This window comes from Peromyscus maniculatus, chromosome 7, assembly GCF_049852395.1.
Source record: "Peromyscus maniculatus bairdii isolate BWxNUB_F1_BW_parent chromosome 7, HU_Pman_BW_mat_3.1, whole genome shotgun sequence".
In the NCBI taxonomy this organism is placed as follows: Eukaryota; Metazoa; Chordata; class Mammalia; order Rodentia; family Cricetidae; genus Peromyscus; species Peromyscus maniculatus.
The window spans coordinates 72,664,494-72,681,195 of record NC_134858.1 but is presented as its reverse complement, the minus strand read 5'-3'; the positions used below and the strand labels follow the sequence as shown (position 1 = coordinate 72,681,195).

General features: G+C 39.2%; 1 protein-coding gene across 4 annotated transcripts in view; it reads right to left on the bottom strand.

Annotated features, from left to right (window-relative positions):
• The window catches only part of Myo5a (myosin VA), a 150,166-nt gene that overhangs the window by 69,919 nt on the left and 63,545 nt on the right, over positions 1 to 16,702 (bottom strand). For all 4 annotated transcript variants that reach the window (XM_015992578.3, XM_015992581.3, XM_015992582.3 and 1 more), the window contains exons 6-12: positions 15,164 to 15,307; positions 10,654 to 10,735; positions 10,017 to 10,124; positions 7,645 to 7,751; positions 4,700 to 4,965; positions 3,946 to 4,027; positions 873 to 1,013 (exon numbers count right to left, since the gene is read on the bottom strand). In XM_015992578.3, coding sequence (XP_015848064.1) covers positions 873 to 1,013; positions 3,946 to 4,027; positions 4,700 to 4,965; positions 7,645 to 7,751; positions 10,017 to 10,124; positions 10,654 to 10,735; positions 15,164 to 15,307 — 930 coding nt within the window. The remainder of the gene's footprint in view (positions 1 to 872; positions 1,014 to 3,945; positions 4,028 to 4,699; positions 4,966 to 7,644; positions 7,752 to 10,016; positions 10,125 to 10,653; positions 10,736 to 15,163; positions 15,308 to 16,702) is intronic.

Genomic DNA, 16,702 nt, shown 5'->3' with positions numbered 1-16,702 from the left:
CTTATAGGTTAAGCTCCCAGGTCAAAAGGCATGCATGTTTATGATTCTGCTTTCCTCTAAAATATCTGTATGAATTTTTACCCTTCATCAAATGTAACATGTAATATTTATTTAGTTTCAACAAAAGAAAGGTATCAAATTTAAAGTAACCTCAGGATACCATTTTTGCTTTGCTTTCATATTTTTAATCTCAAGTACAGATGAGTACTTATCTATCACATACATTCTTTTGTAAAACACACAATTTTTAATTTATTGTTATTGTGTGTATTTGAGGGCAAGTACATGTCATACCCTTTCACTGTTGGATCTGAGGATGGACTCAGGTTGTCATATCTGTATGGCAAGCATTTTTATCCACTGAGCCATCTCAGCAGTCCCACATATATTTTAAACACTAAGTATGGCACCTTATGAGGGCCAACACATAGTAGGTTGTGATTTCTTGTAGATAAACTGAAAGAAAATTAAGAAATAAGATAGATTTGCCTAAGGTCCTTCAGTAACAAAGTGAAGGATCTAATGATTTTCTAACATGCTGAATCTATAAATGTTAAAGACTATTATTTATGTCAGTAGCAAAGAGCAACTAGCCAATATTCAAAACTTACAGCTATTTAGAACTATAATTCAAAATAGTTTTTGTGCAATTTCTTGTATTTCTTTCAATATACCCTATTGCTGAACAAAAAACATTAAAGATAAAAAAATAAAAGGACCCCTTGGGGCCTAGTGTCTCTTCAGAATGAAAGAGCGAACCCGGCTCGTCACAGTGACGTCTCTTGTACTGCAGAGTCTCTGCTTGCACCCACTTGTGTAGCTGTGATGCATCTATCTTGACAGGCTAGAGTACTCCAGGAAATCATAATCACCTTACACTCCTCATCCAGCAAATCTAGAATGCCCATTTTAGATTCTATAAGATTGATACACGGCTGATTATCATAGAAATCTATGAGTGTCCATGGAATTTGTTCCTTCATATATTCCTCCTGTTCCAGTTTGAAGACATGCTGAAACAGAGAGAGCATGGCAGTCATTATCAGACCATATCATGAAGAATGTAATCAAGAAACACATGTCTATGGAATACCGAGGATACCAACATGACGAGACAGTTCATGGCCTCCAGCAACAACAGCAGCATGGAGAAGTGCGGCTGAAATCATGTACAGAAAACCTCAGCTCTAAGTATTCATCATGAACAAATATATCTAAGCATGTAAGTGTTTTGTTAATTTTTGTTATGTTTGGGACAGGGTCTCAGTATAGACCAGGTTAGCCCGAGGCTCTCTATGTAGCCCAAGCCAGCTTTGAATTTGTACTCTGCCTCAGCCTCCCAACTTCTGGGATTACAGACATTCATCACCACACCAGGCCTATAAATGATTTGAATAGTAGATAAATGCAACAGTCCATGTGACTTTTTAAATGTACATTTCCAAAACTGTGTCAAGTTTTTTTCCTGAACTTATTATACAGAACTCTTAACATGAGACACAAGAATGCCTCAATTGGCACTGATCAGCTATGCAGAATGAATGCCTTCCAGATTACTTAACAGCTAGGCAGTGATTTCAATGTAAAAAACTGATTTTTCCAAGTTGCTGTGTTCAGAAGTACAGTTGCCTTAGAATTAAATGACCGTTGTCCTTGTATATCTGCCTTGTTTATTCTTCCCAGACAAGGAGTCTCACGTTTCTGGAATGTATACTGAATACTGGAAGCATCTACAAGCACTACCAACCCACTGATCCTCTGCTAAAGGCTCCAGGCGCCATGTGCACCCCTGCTTCTTATCTCCATCCACTCTTTCATCAGCTTATATATTGAGTCTATACTCCATGGCCGCCACTGCGTGTGGTCAACAACACAGACATGGATGCCACACTTGTGAAATGGGAGAGAACTGGGATACATCAAATAGTCACAAAGAATAAAATTACAAAGGCTAATGATATGACAAAGGAGAAAACAAACGTCCTCATCTAGTCCGGGCAGGCTTCCCTGGGGAAGAGCTTGCCATCAAGTTCTGAGTATGAACAGACGCTAAGCCGGTCCAGGGGGGCAGAGCAATGAAACCACTGCCTGCACTTTGGCCTGCAGCTCCAGCCAAGCTGGCTGACAACATGGCCTCTAGGGATGCTAATGACCACTACCACCTTTTCAGTATTTCCTATTTCTTCTGGATCCTTTGGCTCACTCTTAATTGCTGTTTTTTTTCTTTCTAGAAAAAGTAGCTTTTTGTGGCTACTAACAATACCTATCTTCTAGAACCCCAAGTTTTAGAACTCTCTCTCTCTCTCTCTCTCTCTCTCTCTCTCTCTCTCTCTCTCTCTCTCTCTCTCTCCCTTGGTACCTTCCCATTATATTTTATACTTATAAAAATATTATCTTAGTTCATTTACAGTAATAATCCCTGGTCAAAAAGATAATCCATATAATTCTTATAATTCTAATTAACAAATTCAGAGGGGCTAGAGAGATGGCTCAGCATTTAAGAGCACTTGTTGCTCTTGCAGAGGACCTGGATTCGGTTCCCAGTACTCACAGGTGGCTCACAACTGTCCATAACTGGTGAAAAACCAGTCCTGTTACTATGGAAAACCTTAAGGTTTTAAAATTCATGTCTACATTATTTCACTGTATCAAACAGCTTTACTTGTTAAACAAAGATGCTTTGTTTATCAAAGTACTTATAATATTTGATGTCAAATATCCTAAAAGCTTAAAACATTAGTCCCAAATGTACATAACCCCAATCTGTCTCTATGCAAATATTTTTAATTTTCTTTGCTACTTTTTTTAGTATTTTTTAAGAGAATATATTTGAAAAGTATGTATTTTAAAATAATATGCTTATCAGCTTTTTTTGACTTCTCAATTTGAAACTTTATTTTGTCTTTGTGTTCTCCATTTTATGGTCTTTATTCAGCAATATATACATATATACATATTGCTGAATACATATATATGTAAAAAGTTTTCATATCCCAGAAAATAAAGTTTGAAAACAAGTAGCATTTAAACATAGCATAGTATTCTATCATAGTTGAAACTTTTCTCTTCTTTAAATGGCTCAACAAAACCTAAAAATGAACTATGCTATGTCTAGTTTTATCTAATGCAATCATTTTTGTTCTCTCTGAAAATAAAACAAGATGTTTTCAGCAATCTTACTGTTTTTTACTATTATGACAATTTATGTACAAATTATTTTGAGGAAATTTATCATTCATTTCAGGCAAACAACAACAACAACAACAACAACTTTGTTTGAACTGGGTAATATGGTGGTGGCAAGTCTGTAATCTAGTACTTAGAATGCAGAGGCAGGAGGTTAGCTCGAAGCCAATATGGGCCACTTCCAAAATATGCCCAGTGCCATTGCCTCAGTGAATAATTTTTTTTATAGATTTATTTACTTATTATGTACACAGAAGAGGGTGCCAGATCTCATTACAGATGGTTGTGAGCCACCATGTGGGTGCTGGGAATTGAACTCAGGACCTCTGGAAGAGCAGTCAGTGCTCTTAACCCCTGAGCCATCTCTTCAGCCCCTGAAGAATTTACCCACTGAAAAGGATTTGGGAAATTCTGACATCTTGCTAGCCCAGTAAATGGTGGTGAAGGTGGTTATAACTCCATAGACTGCTGGCTTCCAAACAGCAAGCAGAAGGACTCGGTGGTAGCGCCTGCCCCACTTCTTGCCTCTCTCATTCAAATGCTCTGTTGCAAATGTTCATCATCGTCGATAAGGGATAGCTGACAAACGTTTTTTAATGATCCATCAATTTGTAAAGCTCAGTTCCCTGGCAGCTTCACTATTCTAAACCCACATAATAATTATAGTTCAGGAGTTTATTTCACAGACCACGCTTCTAACAAAGACTAAAAATTCAAACGTTTATAAGCAGAATTTTATTCAAGAAAGAAAATTCTTACCATGTTGAATTGTTGCTGTAGTTTTTCATTTGCATAATTTATGCAGAACTGTTCAAAACTATTTATCTCAAATGTTTCAAATCTGCAACACCAAAAAAGTAAGGTAGGAAGAAAAGAAAAAGAATACATAGCTTTTAAAAAATATTTAAAATATGCATACTTGGAAGAAAAAAATGGGAAGTTCCTTAACACTATCACATTTTATTTTCATAGCAGATAAAGGTTTGTTGGAAAGACAGAACATGATGAGCATCAGCTGAGACAAAGCTTCCCTCTGTGTGGCCCTGCCTACAGATGTGCAGTTGGGGTTTTTGGGTTTTTGAGGTTCAAAGGCCACAGCTCCTCTCAATGTTTACTACTAACATTACACACAGAGAAGGGGGTAGAAATAGTAATGTTATAGGCTCTTCTGAAACACCAAACCAGAGAGTGGAAAATTAGCTGCCAGTAACCAGATAAGGCAACTAGAAATTATATTTTTTAGAAATTCAATCATTTATCCTGAGAGTCTGAAACTACCTATTGGCTTAGTAAGTAGAATCTGGAGTTGAGCTAATTTTTGTTTAAGCAGTATTTAATTTTTTTAAAGCATCATTTTATCTCTATCATCAAAGACTCTTCTAAATGGTCATAAGTAGGATTTCCTTTCTTCTCCACTCGAAAACAAAATTAAACAGTGCTCCAAGTTACAAAAAACACTCCCAACAAACAACTGTTTTCCAGCAGGGTAGGGCAGGAAGCCAAATGCACTTACCCATAAATATCCAGCACGCCAATGAAAGAATGCTGCTTGACAGCAGAATGGAGAGCCTGATTGACATGGTCTACAATCCAGTTAAAGAGTTTGGCATAGATGTGCTTTGCTAGAGCATCTCGGGCATTTGTGGCCTGCAGCTTAGAAATGGGCTTGATGTATGTCTCTGTGGCAGTAGCCAGCTTTCGGTGGCAGAGCCAGTGACACATCTCTTCATAATCCACACCCATGAGGTCACAGAAGATGATAAGTGGCTCGTGCTTGGGCTGCCAAAAAAGAACGTGTTATTGCCTATGGCCAGACCAGTTAAAGAGTAAGTCCTGCAAAAGGAAGTCATATGGACATCAACATCACTCACACCTCATCAGTGAGATAATCAGAAGCATCCATAACCCAGCATCTGAATGTCACTTTGCAATCTCTTGTAGGGCTCATTTGAAACAAAGTAACTTTCTTGGTGCTTCATAGACTTGTCTGTATCTCTCTTAGGACATATTCAATCACTCAGTCAGAAATCTGTCAGCTAGTCAACAAATCTGTGCCAGTAAACAAGGACAGGCATGGCCCTGTGATGGTCTGAATGAGAATGGCCCCCAGTAGCTCATGTATTTCATTCAGTACTTGGACACCAGTTGCTGGGACTGTTTGGGAAGGATTAGGAGATGTGGCCTTCTTGAAGGAGGTGTATCACTGGGAGCAGGTTTTGAGGTTTCAAAAGCCCATGCCACTCCCAGTGCGTCTGTCTCTACCTTGTGCTTGTGGGTCAAGATGTAAGCTCTCAGCTACGGCCTTAGTGCCATGCCTGTCTGCCTGCCGCCATGTTCCTTGCTGTGACAGTCATGGACTCATTCTCCAAAACTGTAAGCCTCAAATAAATGACTTCTTCTACAGTTGCCTTGTTCATGGTGTCTTATCACAGCAACCGAAAAGTAACTAGGACAGCCCCTTCCCACCAAGTGCTTGCAGTCTTCAGAGGAAGTAGATATTACTGACTGCTTCTTGAAATGTGAAACACCACAAAGAGGCAGACACTGTGCTGAGAGTCCACATGGGGCGTTCACTCTGTCCAGCAAGGCAGGAGACATAACCTGAGACCATAGATTAGAATATGAAAGAACAACAGGTACTTCTTGGTCAAGAAGAAGAGGAACATTGTCTAAGTTGCGGGGAACACGAGGAGAAAAACAATTCTGTAATAGGAGGGAAACTAGCAAGAAGAGGACTGAAGCTAAGTAAAGCAGAAAATACGTAAAACGAAGCTACAAAGACCATGGCTGGCCTTTATCCTCAGGCCACCGAAGGTTTGAACTAGACAGTCTGATGTCACTTGAGGGACTGTTTGGATTAGAATTCTTTAATGATCAACATATCCCTGGATAATACCTTACATGTTTTCTGTGGACCTTATCTGAATGGATGTTTGATAAATACTTGTCTTGTTTAATCCACATCAGTGTGTTTTATTTTCCCCTGTCTTCATATGCATCAAATGACATTTGACAACATTCTTGGGGAATGGGCAGGGTATACATTTATTTCTCATTGAAAAATGAGGAAATGGGATCCAAAAGAACAAACACCTTGACAACAATCACATGGCTAGTTTATATCAGCATTGCCATTAAAACCTGAGTTTCCTGATGCCCTCACCCCTGGACCCTTCCCAGTCAAGCAGCCCTTCCCTGACAGTAATCGTTTCAGATACACATCAGTGTCTTGACTGACAACAATACTGATCTCTAAGGAGTGATATGTGCTACAGCATGGAAAGACTTTGAAAGACCACATACTCAATTTACATCAGTGTCCAGAAAGGTAACTCTATAGAGGCAACAACACATGACAGTTTGAGTCGAGGAGTTGGGGACAAAGTTGGCAATAGGCAAGGGGTCCAGGCTTCGTTCTGAAAGTATTTTAAACCCTCTGTGGAGATGGCTGCATATATCTATGCGCATACTCACAACCATGCATTGTTGGTAGTAAATAGATTGTAACTCAATAAAGCTGCTTTTGGAAAAAAAATAAACAACTGGTGCTAGGTATGATTATTCAGATCTGTAATCCCAGCACTCAGCAGGCTGAGGCAAGGGGATTGTCTCAAGTTTAAGACCAACCTGGGCCACCAGGCAAGACTCTATCTTAAAAAAAGGGGGGGGGGCTAATATTTCCTTAAAAGAAATTAAGGGTTTAAATCAGAACCCCCATTTTGTCTTTAAAAAAAAATAGTAGGGCTATGGAGATGATTCAGTCTGATGACCCAGGGAAAAAGCTGGATGGGCGGCCATCATCTGCAATCCCAGCACTCCATGATGGAATGGAAAAGCAAAGACAGGAGAACTGGCCAAAGGCTCCCAGCCTAGAGTGCCAGGAGCAGGCAGCAACAAGAGAGACCTTGTCTCAACGGGGTGAAAGGGGAGAACCAACTCCCAAAAGTTGTTCTTTGGATTCCACATGTGTGTGTCACATATATGCCAACACACACACACACACACACACACACACACACACACACACACACACACACACACACACACACACTGGGGCTAGAGAGAGAGAGATCAGCTGTTAAAAGTGCTTGCTACACAATTATCAGGACTGGAGTCTGGGTCCCAGCATTCAAATAGCAAGCCAATCATGTAACTCTCGCTCTGAGTTAGCCAATGCCCCCTTCTGGCCTCTGTATACACACAGGTTTGTTGTGTACCTGTGTGCTTATGCATGTGCACAAACATACAAGGTAAAATAATGAATAAATAAATGAAAAACTTAAACCTACTGTAGGTCTAGGGAGATGGCTCAGTAGGTAAAGTGCAAATTTGACCCCCAGAACCACGTGTCACAAACACAGTCCTTGCCTAACATGTGCGGAGCCCTAGGCTCTATCCCCAGCAGTAAAACAAAGCTAACAGACAGTCCACCCTCACATTAGCTCGTTGTGAACTTACAGGTATTGTGCAGCTGTCTGAATCTCGAGATGCAAATCCAACATTGCCTAAGTGAAGGATGCCAGCAAGTATTCTAAAAATCCCCATTTGGTAAGATTCACTAATTCCTGGAATATAGCAAATAAACAAGCAATTTATGGCAGACTAGCAACAAAGTAATTATAAGAGAAGTTTTGTTTTTTTTTTTTTGGTTTTTCGAGACAGGGTTTCTCTGTGTAGCTTTGTGTCTTTTCCTGGAACTCACTTGGTAGCCCAGGCTGGCCTCGAACTCACAGAGATCCACCTGCCTCTGCCTCTTGAGTGCTGGGATTAAAGGCGTGCGCCACCACCGCCCGGCATAAGAGAAGTTTCTAAGTCTAGTATTAATTCTTGAAAATTGCCAGATGTGCATATTATATACATAGTCACATATAACAATACTTTTATCTTTGTTGACAATACACACTAGGCAGTTTCGCATTGTGGGTTGTAGAGTATACCTGATCTGGTTTCATGTCCTCCACTGCTACCAACCTGCTACCTCCACAGACAGGTAACTTCATCCATCTATGCTTTGGCTTTCTCATTTGAGATAAGGAGATAATTCTTCAAAGAGTGTTTGAACATTAAATGAGATAGTACACAGAGTACACCTGGGACACGTTAGGTATTTAAAAAGTGATCATTAGGTATTTTAGTGATATATAGGTATTTTATTAGTATTATTGCTACTATCTATCCCTACCCCAAATAGATATTGCAGCTCAATAAGGCTGATTTAAGTTGGATTATTGAATTACTTCTAAGTATAGGTTAATTAGAAATTAAAGAGATCCCAAGATCAGAAACATTTAGATGGTTTTATATTCCAAGCTAATAAGTGAAAGTCCAAACACAGAATAGAACAGGACCTAAATGATGTGGTGAGGTTAGAAAGTTGGATACTTTCTGGCTTTTAACAGATCTGGTTTCATTTTCTCAGTGAAGAAAATAAGTTCCAGAATATTAAACATAATTCTATAAGTAAAAGTAGTAAAATTATTTTCAAAACATTTTTCTATAAGGCAATTGAGAATTTACCTTATGGTGAATAGTTTTGCTATCTCCTACATTACATAATGGTCCTCCCTCCCTCCCTCTCTCCCTCCCTTCCTCCCTCCCTCCCTTCCTCCCTCCCTTCGTTCCTTTCTTTTTTTCCTTTTTGGCTTTTTTGAGACAGGGTTTCTCTATGTAGCCCTAGATATCCTGAAACTCACTCTGTAGACCAGGCTGGCCTTGAACTCACAGATTCTCTTGCCTCTCTGCCTCTTGAGTGCTGGAATTAAAGGCACATGCTACCACACCCAGCACTGTACTAGCTTTTTTAAATTCTTTAAGGAGAGCAGTGTTCTCTTAATATGTTCATAGATCACTGGCAGGCCATATCTTTGTGAGGTGGTATGAAAGTCTACATTTTTAGCAAGTCCTACAGTGGTTCAGGACCTAAGCTCTCTTGCTTGATGGGATGTCTCTAAATACTAAAATACAATATTTGAGTTACTTCTATTCTGAGGTTTTATAAAAAGATGGTGGGGGGGAAGGACACCTTTAAAAGTTGTATGACTCTAAATATGAACGGATTCATCTGTGGACTTAACACTTTCAAATCACAGAGAGAACAGTGGCATCTGTTTCAAAAACACGAATAATGTTATGTACATGCATGAAATTCTCAAACAATAAGTGATTTAACAACTCCTTTATTAAAGAACAGCAACAAAAAGAAAACATTAGATACATGTGTTATGTCACCATGCCAACTTAGTTATGCTTCTTAGCTACAAAAGATCCTGAAAATAATAAGAAAAACAACAAGAGCAAAACCCTGCCCTGGGCATTGTGACACATTGCCCTCCGTCCCAGTACTCAAGAGGCCAAGGCAGAAGGATCAGAAGTCCTAGACCAGGCTGGGGTACATGGTGAAAACCTATCTCCAAAAATTACCAACAAATAAAAACAAAATAACCCAAACAAGCAAGGCCCCAACCAACCAACCAACCAACAAAACCCACAGTTTATATAAAAAAAACCAACCCACTTGATTTAGTTTCAAACCCTAGATTTTTGTAAAAATTTGAGCTGAAAGCTAATCTTAACTCTCCTCGTGCTGAAATACGTTTTCAAGGTGCAATTCAATAATCCTCAGTAAATTTCCAAGGTTGAGCAACTGTTACCACTATCTAATCCTGGAACCATCCTAAGAAACCTCACGCCCACTTGTCTGCGCATGTTCCATACATATGAACTCTCCCAGCACTGTTTACCAGTTAACACAAAGCCAAACCAATATTCCAGACAAAGGCTACTTTGTCAATGACCAGCACCTATAGAGTTCAGGAACGAAAGGACATTACCCAGCAGAGTGCAGGCCTGCCTGGTGTGCGACATCTCCTTCGCATCATCCACTCCTTCGATCATAGGGCTGCCTCCTTGCTTTGTGTAATGAAAACTATCTGCGTTTCCTGCAGTGAAGGAGGTATAAGGTTTTAGTCCATGAGGAGAAGCTTGGACTTCCACCCTTACAAACACGCTGGATTACAGGCCATGTCAGCATGCTGGGACACAGGGTTTGGAGTCTGCCCAGGTTAAAATCATCCTAATGTAAGATCCAAAACTAAAATGTTTGCAGATTTTATGTTAATTGGCAAAATAAATTATACTTTCTTTGGGTTTAATTCCAAACAAAATGCTAGAATATGTTTCCTCAAACTCTTCCATCACAGCCGTTTTTAAACATGTATAAAAGCAGAGAGGCTGGAACGCCAAGTCCATCCACTCCTCACCTGCCTTAGCCGACTGCCACAGGGCATCCTGTCCCTGACATGGCCACTCACCCCACCCGTGGGATGTTCTAAAGCCAGCTGCAGACCTTCAGGAAACATTATTTTCATAAGTATTTTAGTGTGAAGTAAGGTATTTTTGACAAGCTTGAGAACTCAAAATTTAACAGAAAAGAACACCAATATAATAAATGTAGTGTCATTTCCATACCTAATCGCAGCATTTTAAACTCAGGTAGCTTTGCTGAAGCACAGAGCTGGTAGAAGATATGGTAGTTTCTCTCCTCTTCTGCCTTTGAAGTAAGAAGAGCTTTCAATTGTGGCATTTTAATATAAAATCCAGGAAAACCTACTACAACATATAATCTTAATATTTAACTATCTCAGTAAATTCCCACATTTTCTAATACTGATTTAAATAATTAAACCTTATGATTTATACTATATATACAAAGTAGGAGGAGAGCTTGAGACTTAAAACTTGAAGTCAGGCTGGGCAAACAATGAGGCTCTTCCTCTTGAAAAATAAAAAATAAGCAAGTATAAATGTGTTAGTCATGTTCAGTATGAAATACCAGCTAGCAAGGTTTTAGGGTTTGGGGAATTATAGACTAAACTCAAGGCCTCAGACATGCCATGCAAGTGTTCCCTACCACTGCACTGTACCTCAAGTCCAGTTTAACTGTATTTGAGAGAATCTCACTAGACATCCTGTCTGGCTCTGAACTGCTTTGTAGATCAGACAGGCCTTGAACTTGTGAGTCTTCTGATTCAGCCTCCTGAGAGGCCTGTACCACTGTGCCCAGCTTAGTAACGCTTTCTGAATTAGTGAACGGCTTGAGAGATGGCCACAATCACTAGGCGCCAGTGATTCTGGGGAAGCTGAAATGATTTTTTTCAAGGCTCACCATTATTTTCTACTAATAACTTCTAGATTCATGGTATTCCTAATACTTTGACTAAGTGAGAATAATCTTATCTTTGCCATACTTTAGAGATAATGATCTCTTATATAACTGTAATAAATATACAAATGCACTATATTCTCTCTATATATAAATATATATTATATACTTTGCATTATATAACATATATATTTTCCTATTAACAATAATTTGATAAAATAAAAAATAATTTATAATGTAGGGTCAATTTTTAGTATTTCCTTAGTCTTTTTTCCACACACATCTAGAGTATAGTTGCAAAAGTTACTGTGCATATGAAGCTGAATACTAAAATCCAATCAACAGATTCTTAGATTTTGGAGTATATTCGTGTGAATAAAGATTGGTATTAATAACGTTAACTGGGGGGTTCTGAAGCCTAAAGGGGTCAATGACTACTGCAGGGACACAGGACACTGAACAAACATACCAATGATCACAAGCATGATTAGGTAGGAGATCAGGTGGTTCAGCACACAGAAACTAGAAAAGCAGGTGGGTCTGCAGAAACACCGTGGTCATCTTTGTACAGAATGGCTAATACCTAGCATACTTATTTTGACTGTGATTCACTTGATATAACAAACATTCTCAGTGTTCTATACTCCTGAAGACTGGGGAACTGCTAGACTTACTACCACACCTATAGATAAGATAAAGATTAAGCTTTACCAAATTCTTCATTAGGCAGTCTTAGCCACTGGTCTACATACTGACTAAGGTCAACTTCCTACCTGTGTTACCTTTGCTCACAGTCCTACAAATTTCTTTTTTTTAAGATTAATTTTATTTTATGTATATAGGTGTTTTACCTGCATGTCTGTCTGTGCACCACATGTGTGCCGTGCATGTAGAGGCCAGAAAAGGTGTTGAGTTCCCTGGGACTGGAGTTATAGACAGTTGGTAGAGACCATATAGGTATTGGGATTTGAACCCAGGTCCTCTCTTAACCTATGAGCCATTTCTCTAGCCCCGTGTTCTTATGTATTTCTGCGCGTTCTTAACCTATCTACATTTCACTCATTCTTTCTTCTCACGACTGACTATTTTTAAAATCTTATATAAGTATTAATGTGTGGAACAGTACTGTTGTTTGTAACTTAAAAGGAAGGTGGTTATTGCCTTACTATACATCTCAAATATTACATTTTAAGTTTATACATATCAAGTGTTATAATTTAAAATTAAATATTTAATCAGGCACAATCCCAAAGTCGAGGTTCTTGGCTCCCCCAACTCATGCCTCTTGATGTATATGAGATCATTTCAAAGCTACAACAGACTTTGGCAACAGAAGATTGGATCCTGCCTGAATTTTAATGACGTGGCATCCAGCACATGGGCCATGGAAACTCTGGGTCTTAGGATGAGGCATGCAGTGGGTTACCAGGAGCCACATACTGCTGTTTTCTGATGATAATCTACAGTCCCCAATGCGCCCGCCTACAACGTGTAGATGTGCACCTGCTAGTGCTGCAAGTGTACAGCTTGTCTTTCCATCAGAAAGGAACAGCAATGTAAGTGCCAACAAAAATTCTGTACGAACGTTCAACTGTGGTGTGATGGCAGTTTGCAGCTGGGTTATGGCAGACTGTTTTTTAGCTCTTACTGTGGCAAGAGAACAGGGTCTGGGCTGAAACATCAGGTTAACAGGAGGAATGCCAGTCTGCAAAAGAGGGCTGGAAGCTCTTCCTTACTGGTCTTCTTCTAAAGAGCATGCTCACAAGAAGCCCTGCCTATTCAAACTTGGAAGCGGTCTTATGTAAATAGTCTGTAATGGATCCGGGCCACATGGCCCAGTATTTGTTGGGCTCTTTCCTTAGCTCATTAGCCCACTTCCATTCTTTGGATACTTTTCCTTTCTTAATGAGCTGTCTGTTTCTATTTCTAACCATGTGTCCCTTGACAATCCTTTGCTCTAGGGTACAAGATCCTAGAACTGGGTACCTCTGAACTCAGATGAGACTCAGCACCCCTAAGCATGTTTTTCCTTATATTCTAGGCCTTGTCTGACCTCCAAGCCTAGCTTAAAAGGCCTGACTGTTCTCTGTTTTCCCTCTTCCTGGTGACTGCTGGGATTGTGAGCTTTCCTCTATTGTTGTTTTACTTCCAAACTTTAGTAAAATTATCCTCAAGCACCTGAATTCATTTTTAAATTATTTTATCAATAAGACTAAGAACTCAAAGAGACTTCCCTCTCTCAATTTCTCTGGTAACATCACTATTCTACTCAAAAAAAATTTTTCATATGCTAAGATTAAAAAAATGCTTTCTGCCGGGCAGTGGTGGCGCATGCCTTTAATCGCAGCACTTGGGAGGCAGAGGCAGGCGGATCTCTGTGAGTTCGAGGCCAGCCTGGGCTACCAAGTGAGTTCCAGGAAAGGCGCAAAGCTACACAGAGAAACCCTGTCTCAAAAAACAAAAACAAAAACAAAATAAATAAATAAAAAATGCTTTCTTTGTCAACTGGGAAATATTAAAGACAAGACTAAATAATGTCTCCTATTAACTAAGCTTTTGAACAAGCATCTGTAGCAAAAGTCAAAACCACTACACCAGACTCAGAAAGATAAATCGTGCCTATTTTCTTTTACATGCAAAATATAGATTTAAACATAAATAAATGCATAACACACACACATACACACACACACGAAGCAACATGAAAGCGGAATAGAGACTATGATAAGTTATGATATCTAAAGAAGGGGGAGGGAGTAAACAAGAGGTCATGGAGTGGAGAAAAACAAAACGTTTTCTTTCACATGCAGAAATCTAGCTTTAAGATATATTTGGATAGATATGCATACACATATGTGTAAGAATGAAAGCAGAGGACATTGTAGGGGAGAGAAAGCAAACCAGCGAGAGAAAGGAAAGACAGCAGAGGGTAGAGAAGTGGTATGGAGCTAAGAACAATTATATGTATGTACACAGATATCATAATGACATATGGTGGTATTTTATTTGTACTGAAATGTGATTTTATTTGTATGTTAATAAATAAGTTCCATTATTTTGCACAGTAATTAAAAAAGTTAGTAAAATATGAAACAATAAACCGAAATCAGTGCCCACTTTCAAGAACTATTAGTTTGAAACAGTAGCCTCTTCCTGTGGCAGTAACCATTTTATGTTCCTACCCAAGGGTGATTTATAGCAATACTGTGAGAATATGCTCAAGAGTACTGAGAAATGAGGTACATCACACTAGCAAGCAAGGGCTCTATAACTGTTGCAGTGACCATCATCTTGGAAAGGAGATTATGTTAGCTCTTGTAGCCATGGAAACGAATTGAGCAGAACCCCAAAGATGCAGCTAGGTCCTAAGTAATGGTGATGAAGCTGTGATATACACTAATAGAAAAGGTTTAGGTGGGGTCCCAGGAGCTTCAGCTGGGGTTGCAGCAATTACTTTCTGCTCTGTCCTCCCCCAGGGCAAATGATCTTGGGAGATGCTAAAATATATAAAAAATGGAAGTTTATCTGAAAGGAAGGCTCTATGATGCCGCTTCTATGAGGTTGTCATTCATGATGGGATGGGACTTCATAGTAATACAGCTGCTTTGGGGTCAACCATGCTATGTAAATAAGCCTAAAAACTCACTGGTCCATCAAATTGGACTTCAATAAAATAGTTATTTTATTTTGTCATCGGTGCCCTCTGTGGGCTGCTTGTTTCCATCTACCCAGGAAAACTTCACATAACAGTAATCTATATAGTAATCCAAAAATCCAACACAAGTATTTGAATGTGTGTGTGCACATCCAGCTTACCTGGAATACCACTCTGGATTTCTCTAAAAGGTAAGTTCTCATATTGGCACCAATGATTCGATATCTCTTATCAAAACCAATTTCAATATATTTCCCAAACCGGCTGCTATTATCATTCCTGGTTGTTTTAGCATTTCCAATTGACTAAGAAGCAAGAGAGAAAACAAGATTTTAGAAGGGTACTGTATGTCATTTACAAAGCTTACTCAGAAAGAGAAGGACTAGAACATATATCTTAGTTTTAACTGATTCTTTTAATATGAATTCTTCCCTTGTAGGCAGCATAACTCTCTGCTTGGACCCCAACTGCACAGGTAGATGCCAACAGTTTTTCTTAGTCTGGTCATTTCATAGAAATGAATTTCAGGAGTAGCAGGACTGAGGCAGCAGTGGTGAGATTTTCATACACCATCTTGTCATTAGCCATCAAAAATTCAGAAGACTGTCTTGTAAATGAAATCATTAAGACAAAGGAAAATTTCCCTGGCAATGCTGGTTTGGTATAAAAGGTCTCTTTAGAACTAGACAGTTCTATCACCTTATCCTATAACAACAGAGGTCAAATGGGACTGCTTATTAGCAGGTCCTAGTATTATCCATTCTACTGATTGATTTCATTTTAAGATAGCATCTCACATACTCCAGGCTAGCCATGAGCTCCTTATGAAGCTGAGGATGTCTTTAAACTTCTTATCCTCCTGCTTCTACTTCCCAAGTACAGAGGTTATAGGCATGTGTCAACATGCCTGCCTTTACTCACTCAATTTGAATGCCATTTTCAGAAACCAAAAGAAAAAAATGGGAGCTTTCTTGAATATAATGTGAATGTGTATATGTGTACAAGTACACATGTGCAGTTGTACTGTACATGACGCCCAGAGGTTAATGTCAGGTGTCTTCCTTGACAACTGTCCACTTTATTTACTGAGGTACGGTTTCTCACAGAACCCAAAGCTGATAATTCAGCTTGTCTAGCTACCCAGCTTGCCCTGGGGATCCTGTCTCTACCTCCTAAGCACTAAGATTACAGGCACGCCACCAACCCAGCTTTTTAATGTAGGTACTCAGGACCTAAAGGCTGATTCACACTTTATCCATGAGCTACCTCCTCAGACCCCAATTATTTGTTGTTATTGTTTGGGGGTTGTGTTTGTTTGTTTTAAAGACGTCTTATGTAGTCCAGGTTCACCCAGAACTTGCTATGTAGCTGAGGATGACCTTGAACTGATCCTCCTGCCTCTACCTGTAGAGTGCTACGATTACAGGCATGCGCACAAGACTTTGTTCATGTTAGGCAGATACTCTTCCAACTGAGTAACATCTCCAGCCCAGCACTAGTTTTGATGGTTTTATCTAGCTTGTAAAATATCTTCAACCAAATACTAAGAATGTAACTTTCTACTTAATATTGTACATAACCTTAAAATTTTGATGGCATATGTCTGCTTTTTAATTTAGTAGAAAGTAACATGCTTCTATAAATTTTCCTTTTAAGGAAACAAAACAAAACAAAACAAAAAAAAAACAAGTGTAGTTAGA